Source organism: Falco biarmicus, chromosome 3, assembly GCF_023638135.1.
Source record: "Falco biarmicus isolate bFalBia1 chromosome 3, bFalBia1.pri, whole genome shotgun sequence".
NCBI lineage: Eukaryota > Metazoa > Chordata > Aves > Falconiformes > Falconidae > Falco > Falco biarmicus.
In genome coordinates, this window is record NC_079290.1 from 100,011,623 (window position 1) to 100,038,608 (window position 26,986).

A 26,986-nucleotide genomic window follows, 5' to 3' on the forward strand; every position below is an offset into this window, starting at 1 on the left:
CTTCCTTTTGATTCTCTTTAGAGAAGTTTACTACCTTGTTTTTCCCTCATATCGCTTTGCCTTCCTTAGCTACACTGCTCCCATGTGCCATTTTTTCCAGTGTTAGCCTTAAGGAAAGGAAGGTCTGTATTCATTAAGAAGCAAATAATGGTGGAAGGAAATCTGTGCAAGAGTACATGAAATAGTGCTTAATCCTTTTCCCTGAAGATTCTGGAGAAGATCAGGCAGGTTGGTGAGAGATAGCTGGGAAGTACAGAGCGGTACCTCGGGAGCCTTGTTGTGAGGGAAAAAGTGTCTTTCAGGAAATGGTGAACAACCTCTAAGCACAATGATGTAACTGGGAAAGGGAAAGAATGGGTAACAGAACAAGCTGAAAACAATAGAAATTGTTCCTGCCAAGGCTGGGGTTTCCTACATCTTTGAGGATTTTCTTTAAACTCATGTTATTGAGCTGCTTGAGATACCTGTGCTGACCTTGGAAGCTAACAGCTGAGGGATGCTGCTCTGTGTCTGGCCCAGAATTGTTTCAGTGGCACGCTGTGTAGCTCCAGGGGATGTGCAGGAATGGGGAGGACCCTCAGGGAATGGCCTCCTCTGTCCTTCAAGTAAAGTAGCTATTATTTCCCAGCAGCTACTGAGGGCTGCCAGCCTGCACACTGAGTGAAGCTGACTACTGCTTGAAATGCAGCAGGTCTGTTAATACCTGACAGATATTTGCAACACTGATAGGCAGTTGTTAGCTAAAGCTGACTAGGCCAGGCCACTTCCCCATCACTTATCCTTGTATCAAACTAGCAAAATACCAGTCCAATTTGAATCTATTTGATCTAGTATCGTTAACATGATTCTGTGGCTCTAGCTCACAGCGGTCTGACAATAGCCTGAGATTCACAGCACATTTATTGTTGTTATAATCTCATGGCAAAGAAATTGCGTTACCTGTTCTCTTCATATATTTGTACTTCAGGATCAGGCATTCTCTGTCACAGTCCTGAAGCATGTACATTTGCGATTAAAGGTACATGTATGTGCCATTAATATTATGTTACTTTTTTGTACGTACCCTTTTAAACAAGTGAAAATAAACCCATTGAAAATATTTTCATTCCACACACTGGTTTATCAAACTGACACGTTTAAAAGCCCTTCTTTAGATGAACAATAGGTTTTGATACCCTGATTAATTCATTCCAACCTCATCCTCTCTGTGAACAATGCCAGGTAATATGAATTCCATCTACTGCCTTGTATGTAAAGATGAGTTTAATTTCAGTCAGCTCTGAAAATTGGAGAACTGTGATTCATTTTTGGTTGTTTCTAGCTTGATATCATTAATACTTGCTGTGGGTGATTCTGCTCTATGAGTGTCCTCACTGAACTTGGTTAGTACTATTGTTGTGTGGTAATCTGCATTAATTATCTATTAATTAGTGAAAAACTGCTCTGAAGCATGACCTAAACTGCTAATTAACCTTTTTTTTTTAAAAAAAATAAAATAGAATTTTATCTGCTGGTAGACTTTGTGGAAGTAGAAAAGTTAACTTTATGGCAGAAGAGATTTATATGACCTATTAGGCTCTCAAATATAACCAACTAGATCTGAGTATCATTAAGCTGTCTTTCAAATCTTGCATCTTCTGGTGGGCCATCAAAAAAGGAGTGGGTTTTGTTTGATAGTTGAGATGGAGCACTCATCATTATGGAAGTGGAATTGTGATTAACTCAGTTTTCAAAAATGTTGTACCAAACTTAAAAAAATAAAAGGAAACAATCCAACCAAACAAAAAAAGACTTGAGTTTGGGATGCCTGTTTTGCTTAGTTATCTAACTGTGAAGTCAGAGAGAAAGTAACTTAATCAGATAAAATGCTTTAGAAGTAAAACTTGATGGCAATATTTTGCCCCATTCGTAGCTTTAAAATGAGGTCATAAATGAGAATTAAATTCTTGCTTTTTCTGTTGTGCTTGATGTTGGTGTGGGCTTAATAATGCTGGTTAGACAGTTTTTTTTAAAATGTTGCTTAGCATTTTCCTTATTGAAAATGACAAAAAAAAAAGTTTTCTTGAAATAAATATGGGGAAAAAAAGATCTACAGCATGTGAAAAAGTATGATTCAGTGTTTATCAAGTTATTTTTTATTAATAGCAGCAATGCTGTAAACAGATGCTTTAGTGATTGCTTCAAATGAAACAAAATAGTCCTTGTATGGAGTAGGGGAAGAAGGATTTAAGGTCATGAATACTGTAACTGAGTGGGGGGGTTTATTTACAAAAATATGTTAAAAAACATAAAAATCAAGTGTGCCTTCAGCACAGATCACTGTAGTTGGATATGCATGTGCTGCTTGCTTTCTGGAAGCATTAAACTCTGCTAAAATTCATCTCCCAGTACTGCTTTTTTTTTTTTTTTTTTTTTTTAATGCTCTGGTGTCTGGAATGAAAAGCACAGGGGTATTATTCATGGGTACCAGATAGGTTTTGCGAGCCTTGTATTATCTTGAACTTTAGTGTCTTTCAGTAGGAATGTGGGAAAAACTGTGGCCATAGATTGTGTGACAGTGGGCTGCCAGGTTTGCTCGCCAGACCGTGGTTTTCCTGAGCTCGGCCGTGGGGTTGGGTGCGTGTTGGGATTCAGCGGATCGTGTCGGAGGTGGTCGCAGAGCTGGGGTTTCTTTCCTAAATAAAGCAAGTCTCTGAAGGTAAGAGAGGCTAGATCTCATGCTCCTTTGAGTTCTTTTCCAGATGCAAGTGTCCTAAGTTGGCTTTTTTGTGTGATTTTTTTTTTTTTGCCTAATGTATATAGTAACCTGCCTAGCATCTGAAAGAGAAAGATCTGTAAGAAGATAGAAGTAGTACTTTTAGTTAAAAGATTTTTCTAGACTACTATAGTGTTTATTTTTTTTCCTATTTTCCTAAGAAAACATGGATTATAAAGTGGTACCTGCTGCACAGGTCTGTCATTATTTCCATTTCCTTCCCTCCTTACTACTTTTCAGTCCTTTGACAAATTTTAGACAGATCTAAAGGATACTCTTTTTCCAGAAGTTCTGTAAAAAAGTTTGCCTTTTTGATTAATACTCCCAGTACGAGAAAGGGAAAGCACAAGCTAGATGTTAATTAGAGAGCAGTATTTCACACGGCAGTTCGTTCTAAGGGTACATCCTCAGAGGAGATCAGTCTTCATCAGCTCTGAACTCTGAGATTTTACTTCTGGGGGGGCGGGGGAGGTTGTTTTTGTGGTTTGTTGGTTTTGTTTTGTTTTGTTTTTTTAACTTCAGAATGGTGGTTTGACTCCAATTCTGAATGTATGAATTTAAATTTTTGGGCAGCTTGTTGCTGGGTTGTTAAGCCTGTTTGTTTTAAAAATACCATTAATTGTTCCACTATATTTTCAGCCATAAATCCAAATACGGTTTTAATATGGTAATGCAACTGAATATTTTAAAATGGATAAACTGGTTTATTCCAAATAAACCACAGTATTAGGAGATACAAAAAGGAATGTTCTCTGCTTCTAGTGTAATTTTTATGCCTACCATAATGCAGCCACTTTTGTTATACAAGTAAATGAAATGGCACCATGCCTGCAACTCCTTAATGAAGCATTAGATTGGAAAATAACTGATTGTATTTTAAGACAAAGATATTGCTGTTATTGTCATGATAAGGTAGAAGTGAATAATTTAGCAACTGTTAATAGCACAAGTACCATATTACTAACTTCACAGCAGGATGTAATGAAATTTTTGTCAAATGCAACTGCAAAAATAATGCCTTTTAATTCCTGTAAGTTATGATGTCTCCTTTTAGTATTAACCGTTATGATATCAGGCTAGTCCTCACTTTTTCATTAGATCATATTTTTGACCGAGGATTTTTATGTATTTTAAAAAACCTGAGAAAGAAGGTATGCCATAAGTAGTTGTTTATTTCTGGGTTGTTGTTGCCATATCACAGACATAAATTCAGAGTATGAGTGCTACATTATACAAAATTAATGACTCCTCAAAACAGGTAGTGGAGGAAGACTTTAAATGATGGATGAATTAGTTTTGTGAATAGCTGTTGTAGTGTGATTTAGGAGATTTGGTTGAACATCGTTTTTAACTGATCTGAATTGGTTACCTATTTTGCTGTGCTGGATGTAGCTAGTATTTCATGGTTTCATGCTTTCCTTTCACCCTCTCCCTTTTTAGGGTAAGTTTTATCTTTTTTGAAATACTTGACAGATTGTAGCGGTGTCTTCATATACTTATCAAAGAGTTTTCCAACTTCAACGGGTACATGCTTTCTCGCTTTCCTCCACTCTAAGTAGTGGTTACTTTCCACCTCTTTTCAGGTATCTGTCATTAGCTTTCCCTTGCTGTCTCTTACCTGTTTGTGGAATAAATGATACAAATCTTAGGTTTATAACTTAGGCGCATTTTACACTACCTGTGGCAATAATATACATCTAACTGTTTTTATTTGTCACTGTTAGGTCTTGCTTCTTAATATTAATTAAACTTGGTTTTTGTGCCCTTTAAATTTAGGACTTCATATGGTATGACTGTGGTAGGTAGTTGGTGATAGATTTGTATTTTTCTTTCTGAATGTTACTGGCTTCAGGAAAGAAGTTGTGAGGCAGTTTTGTGACCTGCAGTCTCCCTGGTGTGGGATGAGTATGTGTCAATCCTGGTAGTTAGCTTAGCCATGAAAATGCTTTCAGGACATGTTTCATAGCACTTTCCCTCAAACTTACACAGTCAGGTAACTTTGAAATGCATTGGTTCTCCATATAATAAACTAATAAATATTTAGTTGTTTATTGCCTACTAATTCAGGTTTGAATGAATTTTTTGGGAAAAATACTTTAATCCTGCCAGACAACTGTTTAAATGTTGCTGTGTTGATATTTGCTTGAAAATCTGGAAATGGAACTCCTTAGATCATTTTAATTGAATAAACTAGAAAATGCAAGTATGAAAAGATAATTGGATGAAATAATTTATTCATTTTAACATGGTTTATTTTAACTGTCAGTGTCTCTCTTAAAATGCTCCAGCTGGTGGAAATACATTATTACATCTCATTCTCATTTGCAATCTTTGAAGTATAAACACTAATTCTGAAGAAGAGCAAATCAAAACAAATGTGATAGGACTTGTGCTTTGTATTGACTGCAGTTTTGTGCTTCATTTGAAGGTCATTCTGTGAGACTGCTGGGTCAGAAAAAGGATAATGGAAAACGTTTGGGGGGAGCGCGACTGGATTTGCCAAAGATTAGGAAGAATCCACTTATAGAAATAATTTCCATCAATACGGGGTAAGAATCATCCAAACTTATAAAACATTCAGTACTGCTGAGAAATTCAATTTATCTCTTTCTGCAGGCCTACTGTATTACTCTGAAGTTACTCAGAAGGAGGCAGGATGAACACTTGCAAGTAGTAGAATATTTAAAATGGCATTCTTTCTGGAAAATAAATTCCTGCTTATTCGGGTGCAAGACTTCTGCTGCACCAGGGCTGCATACAGTTATGCAGTCCTCTTTGTAAGTTCACCTAACTCTTTATCAGAAGAAAAAGCCTTAATAAAATTAAAGAAGAAAAAAGCATTTAGAGGGCTTTTTTTGTTTGTTCCACCCCCCCCACCCCCCCGCTATTTTGATTTGTAAGAAGGCAGTTCTGGAATGTTGTTAGTAACTCATTAAGATCTGTAAACGCTATTAAGATCTGTAAACACCTGCTTCTTAGCCCAGATGTATTAATGGCTAAATCAGATATAGTTATTTGCTTCTTGTCCCTCTAAAATGTTTGTGAAGAATTAGCATGCTTATATTTCAGACTCTTCTTTGTTTGTATAAGCTACACTCTGCCTATCAAGCATCTTTAAATGCCCATTTCTTTATAAGATTACAACCATTTTTCTGTTCTTTATTTCTGCTTTGAGGAAACCTATTTCAGTCTTTCTTCCCTTGATGCTTTCCTTTTCTCAACTCCATGAGGTCATCTCCCATTTGGAAGGTTTCCTTAGGGGGGGGCGGGAAACACAACACACCAAAAAAACCCATTACCAAACAAATATCAAACAAAAACCCACACAAGCCCTCTTGTGATTTTCCCATCTTCAACTTATGTAGTGATTTCCCAGATGATAAATATAAAATGCATTGCTGTAGGCATCACAGATAGGTGTGAACTTACTACCTAGAGAAGAAAATGTGGAAAATTTTAGCTCTCTTTGTTTTGAGTTTAGTCTAGCACTTTCATAAACGTTTCATAAGAGTTTTGCTACCATCCCTTTTCTTTCTTAATTCCTTGTCTTTTAATTTGCTGTGAAACCTAGTGTGCTATATAGGTCAGAATACCAGTTCAGGGCTTAGTGTGCTTACTTTTTCTTCCTCTGACTTATGGTAAACATATGGGTGACATTTTGTCATATTGTTGAACTATAATGCCTTTTTCAACAGCAGTTTCATGCATTGATTGTTTCTGAAGTTTGGATATGAGCTCTTCTGGTGTAGTTACTTTAAGTGATCTAAACTTTTCCCCCTGTTGTCTTTCCTGTTGACATCTTGGGTGTGTCCATGTGATCAAAACCCTTTCCGTGATTAAAAATAAGCAAAGCATTCTTTTACATTTGGTTGTATCAGGTTTGAGATGGTTTTTAGTATCCATCATAATCTAATGTTACAATATCTTCCTAGTTGTAAACGTTATCGAGGATGTAAACTAATTGAGCCATGGTATTGTTTACTTGGGTTTTGGTTAGTAGTATAGTTAAGATGGCAAAATGTATTGCTGTTTCTAATACTAGATTATTGCTAGCCTAATTACAGAGGTTAGTGCAAGAGGGGTACTGTAGGGTATGTACACTTGGCATTAGGTGGCTGATGAGAGTAACAACCCTTCAAAAAAAAATATTTTGAACATACATGTTTTCATACTAGGTTTTTAAAAAAATTATTTCCCGGATTGATCAAACTGCAGACAGTTAACATCTCCCTAAGATGTTATTTGAAAACCTTTTATTTAGAACCTGATATTTTACAAACACCAATTACATTGCTCAGCAGTTATTGCTGTTCTCAGTTCAATAGAATATGTATTTTATAGCATAGGATAATCTGAAAAGTACTAGAAATCATATAAATAAATATATTTCACAGAGAATAAAGTGAAATATGACTTGATAAGACCAGAGTATTCTGAAAACCTTAAACAAACAAGGCAGTTGTATAAGGTGTCTAAATTAGCTGACGTCCCATTCTGTGTTATAGCCCATGCTCAAGGAATCCTGTCTCTCTTGCAATACAGGGTACTGTGTCCTCCTGTCCTTATCTTGCCCTTCTCCCTCCCCAGCCTCTCCACCTGTGTATTGCAGGTGACTTTCCTGGTTACTGCTCTGGGTTTGAAAATTAAAGCATCGCTTTAGAAAGGCAGCAGTGCTCTGCAGTTTCTGAAAATATATTAAAAAATACATCAGTTAAGAACAAGACTCAGGACATGTTACTCACTGTGACTTGACTGTGTTCGTTTTACCAGCTTTGCTGTAGTAGTCTGGCTATGGCAGTTTTTAGTACCAGCCCCACATTTGATCTGAGCTGTTTCACTGTGTAAAGACTGTAGAAAACTTTTAAGGTTGGTTTTTGGTACAGTGCTCTACTGAGAGGTGAATTTGGATCAGACTAGAAGATCTTAAAATCATAAGAAACACTTTGTTAAAACAATGATTTCCTCTTTGGAAGCATATTTGTCTGATGGTCCTGATCGATAGTGTCCAGGAGCAGCATGAGCCAGGCTGCTCCATGAGGGAGGACAAGAAGGGACCCAAGGGTGTCGTCGGTGCCCACACAACAGGACACCCTGTGCCACAGGGCCTGAGCAATGTGGGCAAACTGGGGACTGGCGGTGGGACCCATCAGCAGTCCCAGACATGGCAAATGATCAACCAGGGCAGGGTCTATCCAGGGGCTCCAGTCAGGATCAAAAGGAAATGAGCTGGAGACAGGGCTGTGGAGAAGGATGCATGTAACCCAGGTCTGAGGTCCAGGCTGGAGATAAGCCCCGGGCTGGAGGTAGCTGTGGTATTTAAGCTCATGCCAGGACTGGGGGCACAGGTCTGAGCTTAACTGGGGTTCCTGGCCCCGGGGGGGCTGGTGGAAACAGCAGCTGAGGCTGGTCAGGTCAGTTAGGGCCTGACAGAGCCCACAGGGCTGTGACAGGTTGCGGTGTATTACCATTTACATGTGAGGTCTTAATGAACTTTTGCCCTCTTTGTAATTCTGTGGGAGGAGAAAAGCTTTGTTGGAGCATGTGTATCCCTCAGCCCCAAAGCACTGCAGTCTGTGGTAGCTCGTGCTAACCCCTTACCCTCTCCAGTAGTACAAATAGCTTTATGTATGTGGACACCTGCCAGCTGGAGCTGTGCTGCTGAGAATTCAGTAGGACCAATTTATTTTCGGGAGTCTTCAGACATGCCGATTGTTAAGATATCTCTCGTTCTCCTACAGCTGTGTCTGAGAATGTGGGTGCAATTGAAATGCAACACTGTAGAGTACGATTTGTTTCTTAGCTCAAGACAGTGTCAAATTCTCTTCAGTAATTTTGACTTGAGGCTTCTTGTTTGAGTCCTTCTTCTCTCAGACATGGAGGAGAGAATATTTTCTGTCCTGAAGGGTTCTGTCCTTGTATAACTGAACTTTTTCCATGCTTGCCCATGCACAAATGTGTGCCTCCAGATGCGCATGTCCCTCTCTGTGTGTTTCCCCCACACTGCTGCTGTACATGAGCCTCCTCAGCTGTCCCTTCGCATGAGTGAAGTCTGTCCTATCAAGGGACAAACATACTGTGTCTCCACTGCAGTATGTGGTCTGTAATAATAGTAATTTAAAACAAACCAAAATAAAACCTTATTGGATATGGAATATCTGCGAATATAAGTGTTGCTTCTGTCCATTGTAAGCCAGCTCAGAGTTTTCAAACAGTGCTGCACATTTGTCCCTATAAAGGTGTTTCTGTGCCCTTAGAGGGACATGGATCTTGTTCAGTGTTTGGCTGCTTTTTTTTTTTTTTTTTTTTAGTAATGGACAATTTTTTCTACTGTTAATTTTGGTTGTTCCGAGGTTTGCTGTTTTCTCATTTAGAAATCGGAGCTATCTTTATCTGTTTAATTTACCAAGACAGTTAGTGGTTTCTGTCAACAGACTGACTCTAGAGGAAACCTTCCATCCCAGGAGCAACATGGGGTTTCAAAGGAGCAACATTTCAGAGTTTCCAAGTGTATTCACAGATACTATAGTGAGTACCAGAATAGGGGCACAAGAGACTTATCAGACCTCTCTGACACGCAAAGATAAGTGAATCTTAATTTTTCCATGTGCCAAATACATTAGGAATCCTTACCATCCCAGTATCCCGTACATGCTATGGATTGGCCTCTGTAATTTCCCCCTAAGGAATAAGTGACCCCTTCTTCCTGTATTTTTTCTTATAATAAATATAAATCCTGTAATTTTTAATAAAATCCTGTATTGCTTGCTTTCTCTGTTATCTCTTAGAAAACATTTTTTCAGTATTTTTCAAATCAGTTATTCCATTTCTTTCTGTAGAATAGGCAGTTAATAAAAATCAGTGATTCCAGCAGAGCTTGCGTAGTTGTCTTATATCTAGTAAGTTCTGCAGTGGTATTAGTGAATCTGAACCTGGGAACAGTGATTTGTGCCTGCCTGCAAAAATAATTATCTGCTTTGAATTAAGGGCATTTAGTTCAGTCTCTGCCACTTTTATGTCCTAAGCATATATTTGTACAAGTCATTTTACTGAAAGAAGCAAGGCAGTAGTAATAGAACAGCATGTTAAATGCTGTTAGGAGAGAAGGCATAAAGTTGTTCACTAACCTCCTAATGTGATTATTCCACGTTAGTTTCAAGCAAGTAAGAGAAATGTTCTCAAATCCATTTTGTATTACAGCTTCATTTTGGTCTAGGAAAAAGATCTTTTCTCCTCCTGATTTAATCTTCATCAGTGCCAGTTCCCTAACCTATGTAGCCACTTAGACAGCTCTCTTTAATGGGATCAAGACTTGGTCTTCCACCTTTTAATTAAGTAATTCTGTATCCTGAACACTCTACTTTGTAGCTTGTACTGTTACTTACTGACACATCCCTGTTTTTGGCATGGCCTGAGCTCCTTTAGATAGTTGCTACCACTCACATACATTTCAAATGAGATAGCCTGGATGCCTTGGGAAGCATCAGTGGAGTGTGGTGTGAGCAGAATATGAGCCCACGCTAGAACTTACTCTTGGGTGGTGTACATAGGCTCACTAAAGTGCTTTCTGTACTCTTTCTGGAGTTTCTGACTCTCTCTTGCTGGAGCAGGCAGGTTGCCGCTGGTTTGGCTGGCTAGAGAAAAGTACATTATGCAGGGGATTCAAACCCGAAAGGAACACAGCAGTGTGCACGCGTGCGTTAGACTGCCTTTAGAGCTAAGACGTGGTGCAGCCCATGTTAAATTTGCAGTATGAATATACCCAAAGGGCCAAGGCTCTCTTCAAGTTTTCCTGTTCCCCCTTATCTGAGGTCACTGCATGAATCCCATATAGCCTAGTTCTGTTGTTACTTTTATAGGTTCTGCTATCAAGCTGCTCAGAGGACGGGAAGATACTGTGTTCAGTTTTGGGCCTCTTATTTCAAGAGGGACCTAGAAGCATTGGATTTTGTCCAGAGAAGGGCAACAAAGCTGGTGAAGGGTCTGGAGAACAAGTCTTGGGAGGAGTGGCTGAGTTAACTGGCGTGGATTAGTCTGGAGACAAGGAGGCTCAGGGGGGACCTTACCGCCTTCTACAGCTGCCTGAAAGGGGACTGTCGGTTGGTGGAGGTAGGTCTCTTCTCCCAGATAACTAGTGACAGGACAAGACAGAACAGCTTCAGGTTGTGCCAGGGGAGGTTTAGATTGGATATTAGGACAAACTTATTCCCTGAAAGGGTGGTCAAGCATTAGAACAGGCTTCCCAGGGATGTGGTGGAGTCACCATCCCTGGAGGTGTTTAAAAAATGTGTAGATGTGGTGCTTAAGGATGTGATTTAGTGATGGACTTGGCAGTGCTGGTAAACAGTTGGACTTCGCGATCTCAATTGTCTTTTCCAACCAAAATGATTCCATGTTTAAGATTCAGCCCAGCAAACTGAGCATGTAGGTTTGAGTGTAGTTCTGGGGGAGTACAGAACCACAGTTGTACTGAGAGGACTGTGTAATTCAGTGGAAGCACTGTCTACTTCTCAATCTGTACATCTGTATTTGTTTCTGCTTGGGAGAAGGGCTCTTAAAAGCATTATTAAAATGAAAAGTAAATTAAAATTACCCATCCAACCTAGCCTGATAGATTATACTTGTAGTGCTACAGCATCTTACAGAAGAGCACAGATTTTCAAATCTCTTTTTTTGAGCTTTAAATACTAATTAAGGGCTAACACTTCAGGCTTAGTACTCTCCATGTATGAAAAAATGCAAACTTTTTTCTCACAGGACAGGTCTTGCTAGCAATCTTTATGTTGAGAGTGAACATGCATAGCAGTGCTTAGGACTTCCTTTAGAAAACGTTCGTAGGGTTTTTTTAGGCCATGCTTTGAAGTTCTGCAGTGATCATTCGGAATGGTTCTAAGCTGCTGATGGATCTGAATCTAGCAGAAGAATTAAAACCCCATGTAGTTCTATGTACACTACTTGGTTTGTTTTATGAATCAAGTAACCAAAAATTCATCATATAAGCTATGGAGTTGTTATTGTCAATCCTGATGTTCCCAGGGAAGAATATTCCCCTGGTTATGGATTGTGAGAGGTCAAAATTACATTCCTTCATCATTTTCTATTGTGAGCAGCTTTTTTGGGGGGTGGGGTTGTGATGAATTAGGGTGTAAAAGGATTGAATTTCCCGAAGAGTTGTATTTTAATTTTATAAAAGGTCATGTAATAGTCTTTCTGTACATGTTTCATTTCAGTATTTATTTAGGATCAAGTATCTAAAATACCCTGGAGTTGTACATCCATGAAAGTGTAGGTAATTGTTAGGTTTGGTTTTTGGTTTTTGTGTGGGGTTTTTTTTCTTTTTTAAAAATTATGCCTCCAAAAGATTACATAAACCTAAATGAAATGCTTTCAACTCTGATTTTTTTTTTAATGTACATATTTGAAATGTGTGATTTAGTTAACTTCCGTCGCATTCTAAAATCTTGCAGCACTGGATGGTTTTGGTGGCTAATAACTAGATATCTGCGAGGGGTTAGGTTACAAAAAAAAATGTAAAAAAACCACTGGTAAGAGGTCTGGAAAGTCTTTGGTGGTAGGAATGGATTTGTTTTGCTATAGGTAGTCTTCATTGAATCGGCACATATTTCAGTCTTTCGGTTTTAAAAGCAGATCGTATTCCATGTCTTTGGTTGCTGCAGTAGGTTGAGTGCAGCAGGTGTCTCATGAACAAGAAATACCAGTGCCTTTCTCCATATGGCAGTATGTAAGGAAGCAGTGGCACCGTCTCAGAAATGAGTGATTTACAAATAGAAAGATCAGGAAGAGATGCATGTGGCTTTATTTGCCTCCTGTGATGAAGAGATAATTAATGCTTCAGAATCATTTGATGCCAGTACACTGGCAGATGTGTAGGGTCCAGTTAGAACAGCATTTATTGCTTTGCCAGCCTAAGATACTCCAGTGAGATATATTGAGGTTGGAAGACCCCAAGTAGTAGAGGATGCTACTACAGTTTTTGTCAGTGATATATGCATCTAGTTATTAATCTGACAGCAAGTCGGGTGTTAACCAGGCTCAGGTGCAGAAGCAGAGGCCCAGGGGTACAAGGACTGAACTGTGTTGAACACAGAGTTGGGAGGATGGTCTGATGAACTTTAGGGTCTGTCTTTTTTTGATTTTTTTTTTAGCTGGTTGGCTCTTGTCCGGCTATATCACTGGGATGCTGAATGCCCGCAGTGGCTTGGGTTGGTAGCGCTGCTCTTTAATTATCTGCTCTTGCCGTACCATTTCAGAGTGTCTCTTCTCCAGAAGTCATGTCTGCTCTTCCCCTCGTGTGACATACTACCTTCTACTTTCATACACAACCCGTGTACCGCAGAGCAACTGCAGATGCACATGATTATTTGGCACTGTGGAGCTCCCTGTAGGAAAGGGAAATGTCATAACCGAGGTGGACGTGGATGGTAAAGCAGCACTCTGTGCTGATTAGCTGCATGTTTACCAGGGCCTAGCTGGTCTGAAGAGTGATTTAAAATGGGTATTTAGAAAGGTAGTATAGACATCATCAGCTGGGATGCACTAGAATTTTTGTAATCACGGTAGCATTTGGTAAGGCCATAAAAGGAGGCCCCAGTTGTGACTGTTAAATCCCTGAGCTCTTGCAGCGGTCTGTGTTGCCTGTCCAGATTTTTGGCTAATTGAACTGGCTGGGCAAGATTTATTCCTTTTTGTGGCATTCAGCCATCATTATCTATGCCGGTCGATCCACCTTTGAAAACACTTTGTGTGTTCGTGTTGCCTCTCACTCCTTTATAATTGAGATGAGTTTTCTAGAGGTTCCATCTTGAAATCATATCAAAATATCTTTGATTGCTCAGGAGAGAATGTTGTGGCTTAGGTCTGAGAACTTGTGAAGCTGTTGTTCTCCTGTGCTAAAATTAGTAGGATATTTCAGTAATAATCTTATCAGTTCAACAGAAGAACCACTGTTTCTTTGGCTTTCTGTGTTTACTGATGAACTATCAGTACTCAAATCTAATCCCTAGAACAGTGTTATCTCTAGATAAAAATTTATGGAGAGATGGAAAATTGAAAGGTTTTTGGTATGTGAAAAATTGGATTATCTGCTGTTTGACAGTGATAGACTTTGGTTTTTTTGGCAATTGCTTATATACTTTTGTCTGTCCAACTATGCCACAATGTTTTCAACATATCCATCTTCTCCTAAAATATTGCAGTCCCTGTCTCGAATGAGTAGTGAGTCTGAATTACAAATCTGCTCATATTTTGTAAAAATCTTTGACTGAATACTTAACAAGGATGAGTTCCATGTCTTCAGTTTACTTGGATTTAGCTTGTTCATTAATAACATATAGATATATATTTTAATGTTTAATTTTTCAAGGTACTCATGTAAGTGACATTGCAGTTGAAAGAAGGTTTTGATTTTAGAACACAAGATCAATACAGGTTTTGATTTGCATTCAATATTATGCTTGGAATGGCAAACAGTATTCCTTCTAATAGTACAGTTATTTAATTACATATTATATTATCACATATTGTAATAACTTTTACTTGAATTCAGGATAAATGCTTAAAGTGAACTCCCCAGGAAATATGAAGTGATACAATTACTTTGGCCCTGCCTTAGCTTATAATATTTAAATGGACATTTTTCATAACTATTCAGCTCAAACATCTATGACACACCAGAGCTGAGCCGATCGTATCAGTTACTCTCAGAAAACAAAGAAGGTAGAAAGTCTGGAAAGATAGTGATGTGTTTTTGAAAGGAAATCACTGCATTAGCTTTTTTGTTTATATTTTAATCATTATTTGTATGAACATATATTTAGATTCTAGCTATACTATATACTGAGCATGTATTTCGACCATGGCTGTACCAGATATCAATCTGTTCTGCTTTGGCACATGTCGCAAAATAATTTACATAATGAGAATGATGGATGGCACAGTTGTGTGTATCTATATAGAAGGCATTTTAATTTTAATCATAAAATCTGAGAAGCTAGTATTCCAAAGCTTGCGGAAGCCACACTGCTGTAACAGAAGGAAAAGGAAAATCAGTTGTTTATGACAGAAAGGTTTAACAGCCTAGTTTTTTGCCTAAGGTCTCTTTCCACTGCAACTTACTGTAACTCACGTCCAAGGTCATTATTTCCTAATTATATATTTAAATAGTGTATTGATGACACTCTCTGAAAGATTGCTTTTTTCTCCAGTTATAATTGCAAGAAATTAGTAATAATAATTAACCTTTGAAGAATGAGATGTAAAATTATTTATAAGCCTGCTAAAAAATGTTTAGGTGCTACATAGTAACAATTTCACTGAGAACATAAAGAAATGTGGTTTTTATCATAAAGAGATGATACATCATTGTGGCTCACATTCTCATCTACCAACTGTTGTGCTTTTAGTCATTTTTGTTCTCTGCACGTCTGTCTCGTTCTGTGTCCCCATTGCTAAGAACGTGCCTGCTCACCTATGCTTCCTCATGCAGAACAGGTATTGCATTTTCCTAGTTAGTTTCCTTGAGCAGAAAGGTAATTTAAGACAGCAGAAAGGTAAATAGTTCTTTTCCCCAAAGGATTTGGGCCAGGAGAACCGTTTCCTCTCTCCTGAGCAGCTTGATTTCTGTCTTCCCCAAAACATCAGAGGTTGCTACAGCTGATTCTGTAGGGTAGACTTGTACTTCCCTCAGTGCCCCAAACCCCAGCCTCTCGTGTCAATTAATGGGAATTGCTCATTGAAACCAACAGCTGAGGGCAGGAGTTACCCTCCTGGCTCTCTTGGTGGAGGTAGACGTGGTCCTCTTCATTTCACAGTAGCGTTAGACCTGGTAAGCTGTGAACTATCTAGAGTTTAGTATAATAAACTCCCTTCTGCTGCTGGGAAGGTGGAAGCTGTCAGTGTCTTCAGTTTCTCTTACTGTTGTGCATGGTAGTTCTGCTCTTTGTGTTGATCTGTATTATACAAGGTTGCTTTGATGAGTAGTGAATGTGATATAGATGTTTTGCAGATCCTTCTAGAGTAAATATCTGCCACTGTGCTAACCTGGGAGGAAGATGATCTTGAATTAAAGATGATCTCACAGAAAAAGAAAGATGTTTATACACAAAAAGTTTATTACATACTTGTATTCAGTATATAATTAGGATATAAACTTTTCACTAAGTATTTGTCTCAAAGAAGGTAATTTTTTCTCTTATGCTTTATGACTGTTCTTTTTCAGCATTGTACATGTCTTCATGATTTCCACCACTGTTACTCTCTTTATGGTACTACTTCTTTCTCACTTTTAGAGTCTTCACTGCTTGTACTCACTTCAATTCTATCCATGGGATTTTAAGTACAGAACTTGTGAACCCCCTTAACTGCAATATCTTAATTTCTCTGATGTCATGCTGTCTTCATTGAATGACGAAGTAATCCTGAACTGGGCTTCTTTACTTTCCCTGTAGGGTTTAGAGCATGATCCCCTGCCAAGAGTAATTTTGAGAGGGAAAAAAAAAAATCAAAAGTTCAAAGAGTCTTTAAACTACTTAATCAGTTTTACCTCAAATACCTGCAGTTGTGACATCATTTGCGGTATGACTTGAAGACTAGTATTCATTTCTTCAATTGTGTTTTTCATTGCTGCTGTTAAATGCTGTTTGAATGGATCTGGGACAGGCATGTTTTTAATGAACGGCATACGTTGTGTCCTATTCCAAGAAATGTTCAGCCAGTCCTTCATTAAGTTTGCTGACATATGACACCTAAGAAAATTCTGGTAAATAGTTGCTTCTTTGGCATTATTCTACAAGTCAAAATGATATACAATGACAATTCCATACTACCTGCTAGTACTGCCAGCTGTACTGTAACTCCTATTTTCCATTCCCCTGGTCCTGTGATGGTGGATTTTGCCACTGTTTCTTCAATGGTGCAATTTGACGACATGCCACAGTAAATTGGCATCTAATCTGCATCATCCACTTGGCTCGTTACGTGGTCCAGTCATGTGCTGTTCACATGCAGTGAGGTTTTTCAGTCAGAAGGTACATGTTGCCATAAGCAAAAATCACTATGACACATTGTTTGGACACACCGAGCATTACTGGCCTTGAATTCTTGCTCTGCAATGTTTTCTGTTCATGCTATTTTTTGAGCTCTCAGTTTTTGAAAAATGAGAAATGCTGTTTAAGTACACATAAAGTCTAGAACTATTTTTTCTGGGTCATGTAGACTTCCTCTTTTGAGTCTGCTGAATGACTTCTGCATTGAGTTAGAAGAAAATAGTTTGTTTTGATTGTTTCCATTTTTGCACATTTGCCTCCCTTAGATTATTTCCTCTCAGTCTCACAGATTTTAAGTTTTTCTGCATACAGTGCCATCATGAGTTTAACGTGAGCATCAAACCTCCTTATACATTTTGGTATGTTTCCTTTTGCTCTTGTACCCCTCATCTTCAGAAAATTTGCTGTTTCACAGTTCACTTAGAAGATTCAGGAAGACTCATAAAAGCTGCCAGAAATCACTATGCAATTCTTTGAACTCCAGTACACCGCACAGCTTGCAAGGAAGTGAGAAAAACAGCAATAATCACATGCTCCAACTGCGTCATCTTATTAAAACTTTGGGCAGCTTCAGGCATATTTGTGCTCCTTCATCACTAGGTGGCTTCCCAGGCTGCACAGTTCCGTTACTCTGTTAACCCAAGAGGAAGATCACCAGAATTTTACACAATCCCAAATTTTAAGTTAAACTGCGTGAGGAAAAAGTGGTGGTAGTGGGGAAACAACTTGATTTCATTTTGTGCAACTGTGATATATAGTTTCCTGCAGTTTCAGATGAGTCCTTTCAATGCTACAGTCATTCTTTTGAAGACTGATTTGGAAAATGAGACAACTTTTAACTTACTGGGACCTGATTACAGGTTGGCACACAGTATGGTACGGCGACCTCCTGCCTGCCTTTTTGGCAGATGCTTACATGCAGAAGTGGTTTTGGATCACACAACGAGCTACATGTTCTAGTCTGCTTGAATGAGAAGAGATAATTTTGAAGTTGGTTGCAATTTCATATATCCGTAATACTGACATCAGTTTGCTTTCTGAGGTTGGAGATAAATTCCTCCTTGTTGAGAAGAGCATTCATTTGCGTCCCTTCTCTTAACACCCACATACGTATTTCCTAAGGGAAATCTGGACAGAATACTGAGAAACATTTTATTCGTTTCTCAGATTACAGCAAATACTGAGAAATAACCTCATATGTCATAATTGATATTGTGTTGTCTTTAGTCCCAGCTTTTCACATAAAAAACCCCAGAACTAGAAGAAGGCGGCAAGCACTAGAGAAGCTGTTGTTTTTTAAAAATACCGTCTTGCTGAATGCTAATGTGAGAAATCTCTGGGCTTTTACATACTCATAAATCTGGGGGGGGGGTTATGGTCTATTTTGAAGTGCTACACAGTAAGTACCCATGTCTTTACTGCTTATTAGCAGAACTGGGTAACTTTTAGTTGCCTAACGATAATAGTCTCTTTTGCTAGTTTTGGTGTGACTTCTTAAATGTGACTGAACAATTGTCAGAGGGTCTGACTCAAGTGTCTCTTGTACCATTTTAGGTCAAGGTGGAATTTTTCTTTGGAGACCTGACAAGGAAATGTGTTAAGGGATGTGTAAAAAGAAAAATCAGATTTGGGAAACATCTTGTGCTTGAGTTTGTTCTTAGTCTTGACCTAGAGATAATTTTAATGGAAAAGTAGTTTCCTCTGAATAAGATAAGTGGGCTCTGAATTTATTTTTTTTGCATTATTTTCGAAGTATACAAAGGCATATTTTTGTGGTATTCTCATTGATGTGTGTAAATTCATAAGATTTGAAAAATAGGGAGGAATATGGTGTTTTAACTGTGATCATCATTATGTGACATAACAGCAAAATCACTGAAGGTACTTTAAAAAAAGCACAGGTAACTAAAAAGTTGAATATTAAGATTGTGCTTGGCAGATAATATAGGTGGCACAAAACACAATATGTTACAAGATTATTGATATTTCAAATTTTTGTATGTGATAGTATCTTTCTTTATATGCCTTCTTTATGTAGGGAAGAAAAAAAACCTTGAAACTTTACACTTAATTCTGATATTTATGCTGAAGTTCAAATAAGCTGTGAGTTTTTAACCTGTTAGCTTATAAGGCCCTTATTTTTAAGATAATTTACATGATCTCTGTTGTAATTATACTGTATAATCCTTCATCTGTTTATAACAAACACATTCTGGAATCTGGATCTCGATTTTTCAGGTGAATTGAAATTTTTCTCATTGAAAAATGTTGTGTTAATGTTATTGAAAAGTCACAATTTGTATATTTTTCTGCATCATTATTCTTGACATATGATACAGTTAAAAAAAAATCAGATTCCTAATTGTAAAAACAAGTTCACTGAACTGAGTAATAGTTTTACTTGTGCTTTGAATAGTCTAAAAAAATGTAAAATGTTTAGAGTAGGTTTCTGTGCTGCTGCTCCTCCTTTTGCTTTTACTACAGAATGTGTGTTAGAAGAGTTAGTATTCATACTAAGAGTAAATAAGTTTAAAAAAGGCACTTAAAGGGTCCTCTAACCCCAAATGTGGATTTTCAGCAATAAAATTGTAAACTTCTGTGGACACACAACTTTTTCTCCAGCAGGGTGGCTTAATAAAAAGTTGTTGAAATATTTACTTTTAAATTTTCTTTGGACTAGTTGTTTTAGCTTTTCCATTGCGCCAAGACCAATTTTATCCAATAAAGAAAACTTACGTTTTGCTAAGTATCTGCTAGTACAAATGAGATTGAACTCCTCAGTTTCTGGTCCCTTCAGGATCGACACATTTCTCTGCAAGTTGCTGCTTTAGGAGCTGAGGGTACCTGGATCCCCCAAAATACTGAGGTGTTTCTGCCCTCCTATGCTGCAGAGCGCCATCCAGTACTACACTAAATGGGGGGGGTGGGGGGGTGGGGTGGGGGAGGAGAAAGTCATCACAAACGAAAGGTTATTCCTTCCTTTATCAACTGGATACCAGTTATGTGATGGCATGGAAAGCTGTGTCTGTTTTGGGGTTTTATCTAGAAGATGGTTTCTTCTTTTTTGAGTAGAAGGATACAAATACCGAAGTGAAGATTTGAGAAGTGCCTGGAGACAGTTCCACCCTGACTGAGGCATAGTTGTACTTGGCACTGAGTGAACTAGACTGAGTCACCAACTAGTGAAGATCTTTCACATGTTCCCTCTCTCTTTACAGAGATTTACATTCATTTACTGTTTACTTTACATTAGTTCCCTTGTTGGAGTTGTCAACCTTGTTTTTCCTAAGTCCAGACTCAATTTAGAGGAAGAAAAAGAAGTGGTAAAATAAGATCTTAGATCCATATTTAGACTATAACAAAATATAGTTGTATCTGTTTTTTTTCAGTGTGCTAGTACCTGGTATGTTCTGTTGAGGAGTGTGGAATGGGGCTCGTGCAAATGTTTTGTGTTCCCTTCTGCTCTGATGCGTAGTAATAGCCAAAGATGTACAGAAGGCTTCAGTCAAATGAGCACCGAGTACTGTCTAGAAAATTAAGATGAAGTATTTCTCTGTATCCCCGTGAAGTGTCTCAATAGTCTATAAAACCCCTGAAATTAAAAGCTGCCGTCAGTATTTCAAGTGCTGTTCCCGAAGTAAATGTTTCATAAGTCTGATGGAGCTCCTGACTCATTGTTACATAAAACATCTTTACCAGCATGAAAGGTCTATATGGACTGAGCCTAAATATGACAGGTACAGTCAACAGTGTAGTATTAGCTCTTGTAAAAAAATCATCATGTCAAGGAGGAATGTCTGAGGACCTCCATTCAGTCTGTTCTTTTTCCTTTGGATTTATTTCCATCTTCAGGGACTCATCTTGTTGTCCTGTATAGCAGGTGTGTGAATGCAGATGAAATACCCCTGGCAGCATGTGCTTACGTGGTGAAAAGTGGAACTCCGTGCATGTGTGGTTCCTGCTGATTTCCTTTCTGGCAGACAGACCTGCAAGTCTGAAAGCTGGTGCTTTGCTGTTCGCGCATCATTGCCAAGGAGTCAAGAAACCAGGCTGTCCTGTTGGTGGGATTGTCAGCGTTACTTAAAAGGATTTCTCTTTACAAATAGAGTACTTGTCTGACTTTTTTGAGGCAGAGAGAAATTTTCTCTGCCATTGCTATGTTTGATTTTGGTTTCATGGGGGGCGGGAGGGGGGGAGGTTACTCTTGGAGGGCTGGTGGTAAAAAGTGAAAATTCATTTTTTTTTTTTTTTTCATTTTTAGCCTCTTTTGATCATGGTTAATTATTTTTTTTTAATTAAAAATACTCTTTTCAGAATTACTTCTAGTTACCCCTTTTTATGGACATTTTCAGTTCATACATCAGGAGTGGTGGGGCACTGGAAGTCTTTACTATGTATCTTGAATACACTGGATGAAGTGACTTAAAGCACAGAACTTACTGTGAATTAACCTAAAATATGAACTACTATTGCTTACATCTCACTAACTTCTGTTTAAAATGTGGAAAACACATTCCTAACGCTTGTTTTCACCAAAAAAAAAAGTACAAGGTAAACATGAGCCAGCAATGTGCCCTTGTGGCAAAGGTGGCCAGCAGCCTCCCCGGGCTGCACACAGTGTGGTGCCTTCCGCAGGGGAGGGGGGTGATCCTGGACCTCTGCTCAGCCCTGCTGGGACACCTGCAGTGCTGGGTCCAGCTTTGGGCTCTCCAGTACAAGAGGGGATAGAGACACTGGAGCGGGTCCAGCGAAGGGCCAGGAATGTGATTAATGCATTTGATATGTGAGGAAAGGCTGGGAGGTGGACTGTTCAGCCTAGAGAAGAGGCAGCTTGGGGGGACCTTCTCAATGTCTATAAATATCTGGTGGTGGAGGTAAAAAGGACAGAGCCAGGCTCTTCTCAGTGGTGCCCAGGGACAGGATAAAGGGGTAATGGGCACAAGCTGAAATACAAGAAATTCTATTTAAATATAAGAAAAACCTTTTTTATAGTAAAGGTGATTGACCACTGGAACAGCTTGCCTAGAGAGGTTGTGGAGTCTCCATCCTTGGTGACACTCAAAAGCTGTCTGGACATGGTACTGAGCAACCTGCTCTAGTTGCCCCTGCTTTGAGCAGTGAGGGCTTGGTCTAGATGATCTCCAGAGATCCCTTCCCACGTCAGCCACTCTGTGTTTCTGTGATATTTAAATAAACAGCAACAGAAAAACCCACAAGGGTTTGGGTACAAACACTATGGATGTAAGAGCAGTTGCTTAATACTGGTAGAGACCTTCACTCCAGAGGTGTTGTGGTTTGACACTTTAAAAAGTAATACCCTAAACGAAGGGTTCCCCAGCCGGTACAGAATGCATCCCCATTCCCTGACTCAGAAGCATTTCCCGTGCAATCCTGTAGGCCCCTTCAGCCTCAGGAAAGAGGAACTCTACTTCCAAATTCCTTGACTGCTAGGCAGAGTGCAATATTCCCACTGGAAATATACACCGCAAGCTTCTGTCTCTGTAACTTAGCATGCTGAATTTCATCAGCTTGATTACAAGAAGACTTCAATGGGTTTGGGTTTTTTAAAATTTCTTTTTCTGGATTCCTCCTGCAAAACATATGTTCTTTATTTTTCCTAAAGGAACCACGTAGAATTTTTAGTTTAGAGTTTATCTTAAAGATACTGGATGAGAAGTAGGGTTTTAGCTCTCTCTCTCTCTGTGTTTTTTTTTTTTTTTTTTTTTTTTTTTAAGGAATTTTGTTGATATGTGTGTGGACTTTCTGAAAAGGAGCTATTTAAGCAAAGGCCAAGTACAAAATTGTCACTCATCACATGCTTATCTAGCTTATTTTTAAACTAATACACAAGTGTCTAAGTATCACATGGTCTTTCTTGCATTGCAGACTGGTGCCAGACTTGGTGTCTTTTCTGGTTTGAAAAGATAAATGTCTAGTGGTTTTTGTTTTCAGTGAGTTAGTTTGTGAGTCATGTATATCGTATAATGTTGCTTTGCTGCTGAAGTTTAATCGTTTTGCACAAGGTAGATGGAGTCTCCACATTTTAACTTGGTATTAGGCTGAAAACTGCAGCTGGGGAATGTTTACTGAAGGGTTTGTTTAGTCATTCACATTCCTGCGTTCCAACAGTTTGTTTTAGATCATTTGTTAAAGAGCTTAAAGAAGAACTCCCTTAACTGTTGGTGTAGAGCTTTTTTGCTCTAAGTTAGGTTTTTTTGATTGATTTTTAAATTTTTTTTTATTATTTTCTCTTTCCAAAAATATGTATCAGTTACTTTCCTAAATAGCAAGCATGGGTAAAATAGTATACTGATTTAATAAAATTAATCAAATACATGTTGTAACTTTTGTCTTTTGTTTTAGAAATGTTTCTTTAGTAAAATGTAATAACTTTTGAGATTTTTTTTTATTTACCACCTAAACGAGGAATAGTTTAAATGAAAGTTTTAAGTAATAGAGGAAAAATATTATTGCAGGTTAACTGCTTATATAAGTATCAACATCTTTAGGATAGTTCAGCTGTATAGTTTAGCACTGTTTGAATTCACTTAAAATTCTGTAGTTCATGATAATACAGTGACATCTGTTCACCAAGCACACTATAAACATTTAAATATCCTTAGAGCTTCCAGCTGAAGGTTTAGTAGCGATGTCTCCACTAGGCTTAGCCATTTCACTTGAACAGAAGGCATAATCTAATGTTGTGCTTATTGGCTCGTATCTGCAGTTTGCAGGGAAGTAGTAGCGTTGCGAGGAGCCTGGCTGTATCTGCACCAGACCTCAGAAGCCTTTCCTGGATGTGTTCAAATCCTAATTTTTTGTGGAAACAGGCCATGCACTCCAAGTTTAGAAATACGTGTATGTGAAAGCACCAGAGTAGTCTAGAACTTATACTAAGTGCTGTTTAGCTCCTATTCCTGTTTGTATAGGTTCCCTTGTATAAATATTCAAGCACTAGCTATACATCCCTTGCATCTGTACTGAAAGCCAGGCTAGTGCAGACACTTTATAACCAGCTAATATCCAACATATGCATTCTTTGTGGTTCAGACAGCTGCTGAACTTATTGCAGAGACTATAATAGGAATTTTAATCATTAAACTTAAACTAGGCCCTATTCCTGTATTACTGGTTCATTCTAGCAGCTTAGGTACTTTACAGCTCTTCCTTCGTTGAGTGGAAGTACACTGAGGAGGCATAGCTTGTAGTGTTAAAGTCAAGTACGGGAGTGAAGCCATACCCCTTAACAAAGTAGCAGTCAACTGAAAAGAACAGAAAGTTTGTGAGCTGCCATAAAAATATCCTGAAAAATTGGAAGTAGGTGTGAAGTGATGGTACTTGCTGTGAGGTATTTTTTGGACGCTATGTTTCTGTGATGGCAGAAGGGACTGTCTGAAGGATTGTGTTTTACTGTGGTATCTTCATTCTTCTTTCATAGTATCTCCTTTTCTGAGCAGGATAGCTGTGGATTAGCGTTCACTTTCTTGTCACTTGTTCTTGAAATGTAGTTAATTTAAACACAACCTGTAGCTAAACTGTCTTAAGTATCAAAAATGCCACCTATTGTGGGGGCAGAATGGCTGGTTGAAATAACCTGCATTAATTGTATACTCATATGAGTAACAGAAGCACATTTTAAGTATGATTTTTTTCTTAGGACTTGTAGCTGAAAAAATTCTGTTTGAACATACATTGTTCAAAAAAAGTTCCAAAAATATTTGTGGTTGGAGAAGTGCCCTCAACCTGCCAAATGAATTTCAAATTCTACAAAAATAAGGATAGTCTTGCTGTGAAGTGATGCATAAGCTGCAGTACTCTTTGGTATGTCATACGAAAACGGTGCTGAAACACAACAGCCAAAGTAGACCTGTGTGTTTGCTGTGTATTGGTGCAAGCAGAAATGCATCTTTATGACAGAGTAAGATTTGCTCTGTCTGACAACTATTAAAATACTAGGAATGAGGTTTTTCAATGCTAACTGGTTTTGTTTCTTTGCCTTTGTTTCGATTGTCCTGGGTGTTTGTGTTTATTACAAAGCCATTTCGCTTTTAGCATATCCAGCTGCATAGATTGGTCCAGTTTACGATTCTTACTTCTTCAGAGTAAGTAAGAATAAGACTTGGTATTTTTTATGATTTTAATAAAATGAATTTAATACATAACATTTACAAGACTTATATGGGAAGATATTCTTGGCAAAGCGATAGGTACCTGATTTATGTATATTCCTTTAAAAAGCACTTGCTGCTAATTATTATCTTACAAAGGTAATATTGCTATACCTAACTCCACTTAGAACTCTGTCTGCTGTCCTCCTGCTATTCTTTCTTTAGGAGTATCTAGGGTTTATCTTAGGTTTGTGTTGAATATTTTATGAATATTGTTCACTAGTGTATATTGAATTATTTTCTTATGCAATCAATATGTGGGTAAAAGTCCTGGTCCCTTTTGACATGAAATTGTGAAAGTAATACCATAAATACTCAATAAACACTTTGGCTTTTTTATGTTAGTCTAGATCAGCTGAATGGCTTTATTTTCCAAGGGGAATAATGCTCTTCTGAAAAGCAAAACATAAAAAGAGACCTATCTGCAATGAGTCTAGTCAGGCCAGAGACTTGGATTCTATAGTTTATACAAACTGCCTTAGACATGAGCACACATGACAGCTTATCGCACATCTGCTCATCAAGGGCTTTTCTTGGTTGTTTATATGGTATGTTCAGGGTTTTTTTCCCCTCAGCTTCTTTTACATGTGATAAAGGTGTGTGTGCAAAAGACTGTAGGATTCTTAGGAAAATTCAAGTTAAGTGAATTCACAAGTTTAAATGGAGCCAGGTAACTCATAACAAAACTGACAATTGTCACCTTATTTCGGTAAGACTTGTTTACAGTTTGGGTTGATTTGAACATTTCGAAGGAATATGAAGAAGCACCAGTATATTCCACTCCAAATAAATTACAGTTTTGTCACAGTTACTGTCTGTATGACTCTATATAAAGCTTAAACTCACATGGATTAATGTTGCACAACGGTGGAGGAGGGCAGGAAACAAAGTGCAATTTCAAATGGCAGTTTACAACTCCATGGACATGAAAGAACCCCCATACACCCACCTTCTCCATGTCCAGTGTGTGGGTACAGTGCCCCTTCCCTGTATTCTTTCATCCTGTGGAGGAACATGATGAAGTGGACACCTAATTTGCACAGAACTGATTATTTCTGTTGTTATCTCTAAAATCAGTGTTCTAATTTTTTTCTTTTTTTTTTTTTTTATTTTTTTCCCTGTGAATTCATGGCTGACTGTAGCTCTAGTGGCATGTTTGGGAATATTTTGTTCATGACTGTCTGCTCTAAAATATCTGTCATACTTGTTTCTCTGTTAATGTGAGCCTTCAGAGTGCTGTGGTCTACTTACAGACAGTGTGTAAGTATCACATTAGTATCACACTCTAAATGTATTTGGTAGCAAATGGAATGAAAATTATTAAATGTTGATACTGTTTGTGGTAACTTTCATTTAGTGTTCTGCTCTGGTTCTCCTTGTACAGGCCAGACTTGGTCCTTCTCTGCATTAATTTCTCATCTTCTAGCTTTTCTTACCTCTGTAGTTGAATCTAAGCTTCCTGTGGTGTTGGAAGCATGCTGTGCTTCTCGTGTGCGTGTCTTACACATGTGTGCGCACACTCATCCATGTAGACACAAATAGTCCTGGAGCAGAGCAAGTCTTTATGCTCTAGAAAGGAATAGTGTTCTTTCTGGGTTCCAGCATCTCAGAGATGGGATCAGCTGTGGTGCAGCCTGTTCCAGTACTTGACAATCGTTTTGGTAAAATACTTTCTTCAGTCTAATCACAGTTTTCTATATTACAACTTGCGTCTATGGCTTCTAATCCTGTGACCCTGAACCTCCAAGAACAGCCTGCCTGTGTCTGCACTTGTGCTCCCATCAGCTGTTTGTAGACATCAGTAAGATCTCCGCATCCTAACAATGAGTAAGCCAGTTCTCTCAGCCTCTCCCTGCGTGCCATGTGCCTGAGCTCCTTAATTATCTTGTTGGCTACTTTATGTCAATGTCTGCCTTGTTCCAGGGAGCTCAAAACTGGGCACAGAACTACAGATGCAGTCTCACAAGCACCGAACAGGAGGCACATTTAATAGTTTCAATCTG

At 38.4% G+C, this 26,986-nt stretch overlaps 1 protein-coding gene across 1 annotated transcript in view; it reads left to right on the forward strand.

Moving 5' to 3' along the window:
* CDKAL1 (CDK5 regulatory subunit associated protein 1 like 1) overlaps window positions 1-26,986 on the forward strand; it is a 427,425-nt gene that overhangs the window by 155,393 nt on the left and 245,046 nt on the right. The window contains exon 8 of the mRNA XM_056332411.1: window positions 5,184-5,304. Coding sequence (XP_056188386.1) covers window positions 5,184-5,304 — 121 coding nt within the window. The remainder of the gene's footprint in view (window positions 1-5,183; window positions 5,305-26,986) is intronic.